This window comes from Pholis gunnellus (genome assembly GCF_910591455.1).
Source record: "Pholis gunnellus genome assembly, chromosome: 10".
NCBI lineage: Eukaryota > Metazoa > Chordata > Actinopteri > Perciformes > Pholidae > Pholis > Pholis gunnellus.
In genome coordinates, this window is record NC_136537.1 from 4,620,266 (window position 1) to 4,629,244 (window position 8,979).

The 8,979-nt window shown below is 42.3% G+C and overlaps 1 protein-coding gene across 3 annotated transcripts; it reads left to right on the top strand.

The window, feature by feature from the left end:
- Window positions 1-179: 179 nt before the first annotated feature.
- Window positions 180-8,897, top strand: st3gal5 (ST3 beta-galactoside alpha-2,3-sialyltransferase 5). Of its 3 annotated transcripts, none has more exons than XM_079167501.1 (8): window positions 180-260; window positions 1,498-1,652; window positions 2,310-2,424; window positions 2,919-3,128; window positions 4,200-4,336; window positions 4,443-4,629; window positions 6,237-6,395; window positions 6,758-8,897. In XM_079167501.1, exons 2-8 carry the CDS (start codon window positions 1,621-1,623, stop codon window positions 7,013-7,015), a joined length of 1,098 nt encoding a protein of 365 aa, XP_079023627.1. In that variant the 5' UTR covers window positions 180-260; window positions 1,498-1,620; the 3' UTR covers window positions 7,016-8,897. The 3 variants fall into 3 exon arrangements, with proteins under 3 accessions (XP_079023627.1, XP_079023626.1, XP_079023628.1); XM_079167500.1 differs by lacking the exon at window positions 180-260 and adding an exon at window positions 270-306; XM_079167502.1 differs by lacking the exon at window positions 180-260 and having other exon boundaries at window positions 1,414-1,652.
- Window positions 8,898-8,979: the final 82 nt, after the last annotated feature.

Below are 8,979 nucleotides of genomic sequence, written 5' to 3' on the forward strand. Positions count from 1 at the left end.
ACAACGTGTGTTATCATTATTTCAATTGTTTTGTTGATGAATTATTAACTTTTAAGGGAACACTGGTACAGTGATCAGATAACGGGGCAGACGTCCTAGGCTTTTATTACGCAAGACCGGAAATGATTGCAACAGCTTCTGCCGCTGATTGGCTCTCCCTCCGAAGAGCGAGGCTGGGATGAGAAGCCACGGAACGAATCGCTGATCACTTATTCTTTCTAAGGGACTCGTTATGCCCAAACGGTGGGTTCCATGCATGGGTAAGTGAGCAAGTCGATACATGGAGGAGAACATGTAGTGCAAAGGGTAATATTGAGTGCAAAATAGCGCTTGTTGTGGTTTGGAACAATACAACGGTTAACGGTTAATGTTCGCCTCCGTGTCCCTTTAAATAGACCGAGGAACGATGTTAACTTAACGGGAGCTAGCTCGCTGCTTTAGCTGCATTTTAACATATTTTTAATTGTCGCTGCTGCTACCAAACGTTATCTTTTGCGCCGCTTTTAGGTGGTCTTTGCTAAAGTTATTAGAGTTCCGTCCCCAATAGGTCTTTCATATCCACGGGCCATATTACTGATGAGACGTTATTTCATCCGGGAGGCTCCGAGCTGCGGTTAAATCGATGGAACGTCCGCTAAGTGCGCATTGTTAGTGCGCAATGTTAGCGCCGTTTTCTTGAAACGCTTTCCTGAGACTCCGCGGGGCGGTCGCGAGGGGTCCACTTATGTATCTACAAAAATGTTAAACTTTGGTTCCAAAAACTGCCCACACAATTCAGTACGAGCAACTAATACCTCCCAATAACGTGTAGCAAGTTACGATATCTACGTTTCAATGTTAAAGAGACGGTTGCCTTTGGAGCGACGTGAATTTGTCGTGAATTGTATCGTTATTGTCATTGACGCAAGTGAAAGTTGTCTCATTAACTGGTAGATATAATGTTACATATTTAACGGACGTTGACGTCACCTCTACTCTATACTTTTACGTTACATTTTAAAGAGAAACTTTCTCCACACCTGAGGGACGACGTCACTAATTTAGTTCCCTTAAAGATAGATAAAATGTATGTTATAACATACGAACCGTTTGAGTTATGATGACTGTAACGCTAGAGTAGACTCCCCATTACATATGCATACATGTAGCGTTAAATGTGCTCCACCAGTAATGTGTAATGATACAGTAATAGAACAATAACAGTGTTCACAATATTAAAGTTCAGCACAATGAGTGCTGACTTTATTAAATGGTATTTTTTAACCTGCACACTTTCGCATAAGTAAAAGTTTGAATATGGGATGTTTACTTAGTATCTTAATGTAAGTAATTTAATATTTATTTGAGAGATGGTTTCAAATACTTTTTTCATAGTTGTGTATTAAAATGATATGCAAATATGTCCTCAGACAGCTGTTGCATGCCATCACTGAGCTTGGATCTAAAAAAATAACCTATTCATTGATGAGTAAGTTTCCCATAATGCTTTGTCCCCAGACGTGGCTAATGGACTTGGATATATGACTGTCCCTGTGTGTCCAGGAACAGATCCCTGAGAGCGTCCCCCCCTCCTCACAGACACCAGAGGCCTTCTCAGATTCCACTGTGAAGGAGACCAGCATGAGGCTTCCTAAATGCTGGGCAGCGCCCAGGTGAGGCTCACGTTACACAACACAAAGACGGCTGCTGTTCTCTTTTAGGTAGACGGTGCCACTGTCCTGAAGGTCATGGAAGGTGATATAGTCACTGCCATATTGTTTATGTCTAAAAGGAAATATAGCATTCATTTAAAAAAAACAAGCGCTCTAAATCTACGGTATGAACCCAGATGTGGCAGTTCAGATTTATTTTATTTTTGGGTAATTGTCAACGGAGCAACAAAAAGCTGGGAAAACAATGCTCTTTACTCATTCACAACACCGAAAGACCAGTGGAAATGAATAGAGTAAGAATGCTTTACTCCAGAGCAGGCTTTAATCACCGCTATAAGTTCCCAACATGTCTTCAGTTACTGTCATCTACAAAGCACACGCTGTGATAAATACAGCTCTCTGACAGTGGTGCAGCTGTAGCTGTGAAACCACTGTGGCTCGTGGTCGTGCTGCATACAGTTTCTGGTCAACACGTTTCCCATAGTTCTCATGCACAGACCCGACACTTTGCTCAGTGATCTTCAGCATTGTAACTGGTGACCTCTGAATGCTTTACACATGTTTTTTCTCGCATATAGCATGCATATGTTTTGCAAATAGACAGCATTTTCCCCTTCCCCTTCCTCCATCTTGCTCTGTGTGTGTGTTTGTGTGCAGGTGTGTGTTGTTAGTGGTTGTGGCTTTAGGTTTGCTGTGGATGGTCTCTCTGACGGGGACGTGGACAGGGACGAGCAAACCTCTGGACTCGCACGTGGACCATGCACATAGAAAGGTGAGAGGCCGTGTAGAGCGGAGCGTCTAGCAGGCTTCCATGTTTTCTGTGTCCTGAACGTATTTGGAAGTGGAAGTAAACCTGACAATGTGACACAGATAACGGGGTTGGGTGATACGTTTCAGCTGGGAAATGTGTTTGAGCGGCGAGTTTCGCTACTTCCACAAGCTCTGTTAGCTTCAGGAAAGGAAATATTCTTACACTTCGTATCAAACACAAAAATACAAATGTATTGTAGTTTCTCTGGCAGCATTCAGAACCACATACTATACTATCAGTACGTGCTGATTTGGCCTTTTGTCCGATTTAATCAAACTCTGGTGCGGTTTGTTTGAAGAAGGTGTGAACGCAGTCATCACACTCTAGTGTGAAGTCTTCTACGCCGTGGATCATGAAGCAATGACTGAACTTTACTACTATTGACTATGCCTGGCCTATGAACTTCAGATAACTGTTCTACAACAAGCTCTCACTGTGTTTTCATGACCTCGCAGCAGGTGCACGAGCACGTGCGCAGCGTTCTGGAGAGTCCGTGTCATCCCGGCAGGACCCGGCAGAGCTTGTCGGCCCGACTCCCGGCTTCCAGTCACGTGACCCGGCCCTTTCTGTGGAAGGACGTGGCGCTCCCCGAGGACCTCTTCCTGTACCCGCCCCCATTCGGCTTCAGAGGTCTTCGGGGCAAAGTGGAGGACTTGCTGAAGCAGGTGAATGTAACTTGTGGAACACATGCAACTCATCTAATCTACTGACCGTTTAAAGTGTGGCCATCTTCATTTAAGGACACCTTGTGTGTGTGTGTGTGGAAGTGCCAAAACCCGCCAAGCTTAACTTGAACATGAAGAGTGTCATGCCAAATATTTGGCCCATGGTGAATGGTAAATGGACTTGCGTTACTGGTTCACACATTCATATGGTGCCACCTGTCCATCAGAACCAAACATTCACACCCATTCATACACTCAATGGCACCGAATACACAACGCATGGCAAAAAGAAGGGAGTGTAGCATGTAATTGTAGCAAAGCTAATGCAGTTTAGGGAACTAAAAGGTTTAAAGCTGTTTAAAGGCACTCGCCAGGGTTGCTGGTTTAGCCCCTCCCTTTTTGCAATATTCATACAGACAAAACAAAGAGCTGAAAGGGATCAATATAGCAAAGGAGGAACATATAATAGGACTTTTTGCAGATGACATTATTACCTATCTCCAAAATCCCAACTCATCAATTCCCAAACTTATGACAAGTTTGGCTGACTGGTCGGATGTCGGGCTATAAACTGAACATCACAAAAACACAGGTACTCTCTCTTAACTACATACCAAGTAAGGCAATCAGGCTGAAATCTAAATTGAAGTGGGAAGCAAAATCAATAAAATATCTGGGAGTGCTAATCACTCAGGAAATGAACAAAATATATGAAACAAACTACAATATAATAAACGATAGGATACAAAAAGATATAACAAAATGGTCAACACTAGTATTGGATTTTAGTTCAAGAATTGAGGTGGGGAAAATGAATGTACTGCCAAGGTTGCTTTACCTCTTCACTCGACAGAACCGGAGGTTGCGTCCTGCTTGCGTAGCTCAGCCATCGCCATGTTGAGAGCCGTTGAGAGGCAATAGAAATGCACCCAATCTCGTATTTAGCACCTTTAAATAATTATTAAATTCACACCGAAATTCTTAATTGAGAAATAAAACGTACCAAAAGTGCATCTTTATGCTCCTGTAGGCCTAACGATTCTATCTGTGATTCTGTCCTTCCTCTTCAAGCTCCCAGACTCTGACTCCGAGCCCCCGACAGAGAAGACATCAGATAAATGTCGGCGCTGTGTGGTCATGGGAAATGGAGGCATTCTCCGAGGCCTGGAGCTGGGCCAACTCATCGACCGGTTTGACACGGTTATCAGGTTAGAAACACAAATGCGATGTTATGACCGTGATAATCCACTTGTAAGTTTACATGTTGTGGTAATTATTATCATCACTATTATCATCTGTGGCTCCCTCCTTCAGGTTGAACAGTGGTCCTCTGGGAGAGTTCAGCGTTGACGTCGGGAATCGAACCAGCATCCGGATGAGTTACCCAGAGAGCACACCTCTGCACTGGATCGACACAGACCCACACGCTCAGTTTGTAGCTGTGGTGTATAAAGGTGTGGACATCAGCTGGATCTCTGCCATGATCAACAAGCTCTCTGTGGTGAGTAGTAGTGGTGTGTGTGTGTTTATTTGTTCAAAACACCGTCAATCTCTCATTTTAATGCAGCGTTTGGATCAAAAACAAAGAAATCTCATCAATTCTTTTTATCATTGCGTGTTATTTTATAGTGTTTTGGTTGCTAGAGGACAGGAGTAAAGTCTTAGTGAAAGTTCAAAGTATCAATTTCAGAAATGAATGATGATCAACAATATAAATATAGACTCTTATCTGAATGTGGACTGAAGGCAATAAATGAAAGGGTTTCATGTTGTAGTGTCTAAAATAACAACTTTTGACATTGGACCAGTGTTGAGGGAGAACGCAGCAGCAGCTAAACGAGCTATGATGTAATCGCTCACCATCAACATACGCCCACTAAAGTGGTAAATGGACTTGTTCTCACAGCGCTCTCACACTACATGTCAGAAAGGGCTTGTTGTGGGCGAGGTAGAGCCAGGCTCAGGTTGTCTGTGTCTCATGGAAATACATTTAACGTCCTTCTTTACCCTTCAGGTGACCGGGTCCGTTTGTTATCGGGTCTGACCAAGTGCTGCTCGGAGAAGTCTCAAATCAGCTAAATATTCAGCCGTGACATAGCAAATCTTTTAGATAACACTAAACCACACTTTCTGTACTCCAACACAACAAACTCTGCCAGGGACGGCTGCTCCTCTCTCCAACCCTCACGAGTCACATGACACCACAACAAACAGAAAGCAAATGAAAAGAAGAGCGTCTTATTTCCCTGTAGGTTCATTTCCATAAGGTTGCCAGACACGTCTAACAACAACCTGAGCCAGTCGGTGTCAACAACAAGCCTGTTTAACGGCTGCCAGTTCAATCAGGAGAGACAAGCGAATGATTAGTAGTTAACATTTACTATGACAGATGCTGCGTTAATGAGTAACACAGAAATTGTGTTACTCAATAACCGCAGTTGTGAGTTGTGATTGCCCTGAGCGGCAACAATCCCAATCATATTTAAAGAGAGACAGCAGCAAGATGATAGTTTAACGATGACCATCAGACCAGCTGATCTAGACAGCTGATATCATGATTGACGGCCCCAAACAACAACAGCAAGGAAATGATGAGTGTGCCTGCATGAGGAGTGATGGCAGATGTATGGTAGATAAGCTATGGGCTTAGGCATGCAAGAGTATAGTCTTCCTACATTGAGCTACATTTGAGGCGTTCAATACTGAACCAGTTTCAAAAACTCTTGTCCCCATTAATCACTTACTAGTCACAAACATGGGAAATAGAGTCCAACGAATACCCAAGTTACCCTTTAACTGAAAAGAGCAAACTTTTTCTTCAAAAAGTAGAAAACAAAAATCACTGAAATCTAATAAATGTAGCTGAAAGTATAAACGGTTTCCAGGCATAATGTTCATAAAGTGGTGTTGCTAAACGTGGACATATTTACAGTATCTCTTTCATGTTCCTCCTGGTTCTCTTCTTGATGACATCACAGAACATAGTACTTGTGTGATCAAGATTCAAAAACCTGATCTGTAATCTTGAGAAATACTTATTTATGTTTAAAAGAAAGAAAAGAAAAGCCTGCACAGTTTGAGTTTAGAGTTGTGTGCTTTGTGTTGCAGCCGCTCTGGGACTGGCTCTTCTTCTGGCAGAAGGTTCCAGATCGAATGGCTCTTGAGCCCCACAGGTTCAGACTTCTAAACCCTCATGTCATCAGAGAGACCGCATTGGACCTCCTGCAATACCCTCCACCCAGAACACGCCTGTGGGGAAGCGACCAGGTAATAGACTCGTCCCGTACTGGGGATTAACTCTGTCTATTCTAAAACAGATGGAATCAAAGCAATGCAAACTGCACTGTTACCACTCGTTACAACATAGAGAGGGACCTCTGGTGGCGCCTGCTGTGCATTACAATACATCACATAAATACAGCATCGGAGAAAGCGCAGCGTCTGTATTTATGTCGGTATTAAAAATCATAACGTCTGGATTTCCACCCGTCTATTGTTGAGGTGCCATCTTTTCTAAATTTGACCGGTTTTCCCTTACGGTCTGTAAAAAGTGTGATGTTTGAGTCAAGAAGAAGAAGAAGTTAGTAAAGAAATGATGGCATAATGTTTGTCCCCTTTTCTCTCTACAGAATGTGCCCACCATGGGGGTCTCCGCACTGAACTTAGCCAGCCGGCTGTGTGACGAGGTCAGCCTGGCAGGCTTCGGCTACAAGCTGTCCCAGCAGAGGGCGCCACTGCACTACTACGACCGGCTGCCCATGGCCGCCATGCTGAAGCAGAAGTCCCACAACGTGGACAAAGAGACTGAGCTCCTGCAGAGCCTCATCAAAGAGGGAGCCATCACTGACCTGACGGGGGGCATTCACTGCTCCTTCTGCCCCCGCTGACCACTGCACTTCTATCAGTCTAAATACTTCCCTTCTCTGTCGTAAAGGGCATTTTAAGCACAAAGTACACACTGGACATAAACACGGAAAAGCAACGGCAAGACCAACGGACTCACAAGCGTGTGAGAAGCAGGGAAAGAAAAACAAAAAGTCTATTCTCATATATGTAATATTTGTCACAAAGTGCTTCTTGAAGAATAAGGGACATAAAAACCAAAGGAATATCCTGGCTACATGGATTTACATGTCTGTCAGTATTTCAGTTGGAAAGTGACCAAAGAAATGGCCTCGCAGCAGCAATATCTTTCTTCTGTCCCATCGACTTTCAAACCACCCACTGGATGAATTTCCTCGGCTGACCATACGGAAAGTCGGCGCACATGTGGAAAAAGCAGAATTATAATTTTTAAAGACTTTGAGCTGCATCAGCATTTCTGACATGTGTTTTACTGTGATTTAAGACGTTTCTCTCAGAACCTCTCTGTCAGCAGATTGAACTGAGCCAGAGCTCGTCTTCCTCTGGTTAAAGAGACCTTTTGTCCACTTTCAACTATTGACTGACTTAAATACGTTAAAAAATGCATTTTGAAGAAGTAAAGCATGTTTATTTATTGTTAGTAACTCTGGAACAAAACAGATCTTTATTTTAAGCTACAGAGGAATGTGAACGTCCCTACAAAGTGGATCCATCTGCATCAGTCGAGACCTTTTCTCCAAGCAGGCTTCAAACAGTTGTTTCAAAAGTATATGAAAATGTATTTCTTCACAGTTTCATTTTTATGTTTTTAATGTGTTAGGAAAAAAAAGATGGATGTTGTGTGATGCCTACATAATGCTGTGACATAATACAATATTTTGTCATTCCACTGTAAATTGGCAGCTAAACAACTGAACAATGACTTTTGTTCATTTTCTCTGAGCTGCAACGTCTTCTGATGATTCACAAGAATTCCAATTTTTATATTTTGTAGCTGCACCTTGTTTGTTCTGCACTCTGTAAAAACACATGAAATGTGTCATTTATGAATTGTGTTTTTTTAATTAATGTATCATTTTCATCGATTGTATTGCAGTTGAAAACATTTACACAACACATACACATCTAACGGCATATTGATCTTCCAGTGACACTCATCTCCAGGGAGATTGTCTTTACTTTTGTTCATTCCAAATTGTAATCAGGACGAGTTAGTTGAAAAACAAAGCAGATGTAATGATTAAAAAAACATTCCTATTTAAATGTGAATTGTACAGTGTTCCAAGGATTTAAACGCATGTAGTCTTGTTTAAAACAACCAGCTGACCAACAGAGGGAGATGAATACCTGCACGACTCTAATGTCTAAAGTGACTGGATAGATTGATTCCACCAGGGTTTTAGATTTGTACCAGTCTTCATTTATTGTACTATTGTTGAACCTTTGTTGTTATTATTAAAATGTACATAAGGTAAGAAATTAGTATCACACAGTAAGTAATTGAGTGGTTTATTTGCATGCGAGTGGTCATTCATGAATCATTTCCAATTATCTGATGTCTTTTTTTTGTGTGTGTGTCAGATGTAATGAGTATAACGCTTTACATTGAAGAAACAGTGCCACAGGCGATTGGTGTACTTTTCAAAGTGCAAAGGAATGTGCACAGCTCAGGTCACTCCAGGTTAGATATTACTATCAGCAACTTCAGATCAGAGACGGACTCTGCAAGACAAAACCACTCATGCACTGTACTTTGTCCAAGTGCTAACCACACTGTCCAATCCGATGACCACTGTGTCCTAAATGTGCTGATTGTACAACAAAAGTGGCATCACGTCATGCAGTCATACATTCAGTGGTTACTGTAAAGAGAGATGTAATGTTAATTAATTAAAACCGCACTGAGATTTATCAATGTTTGATCCGTTGTGGTTGGACCACGGTTTAGCAATTCACGACATAGCAACGCCTATTCCTTTATATATTG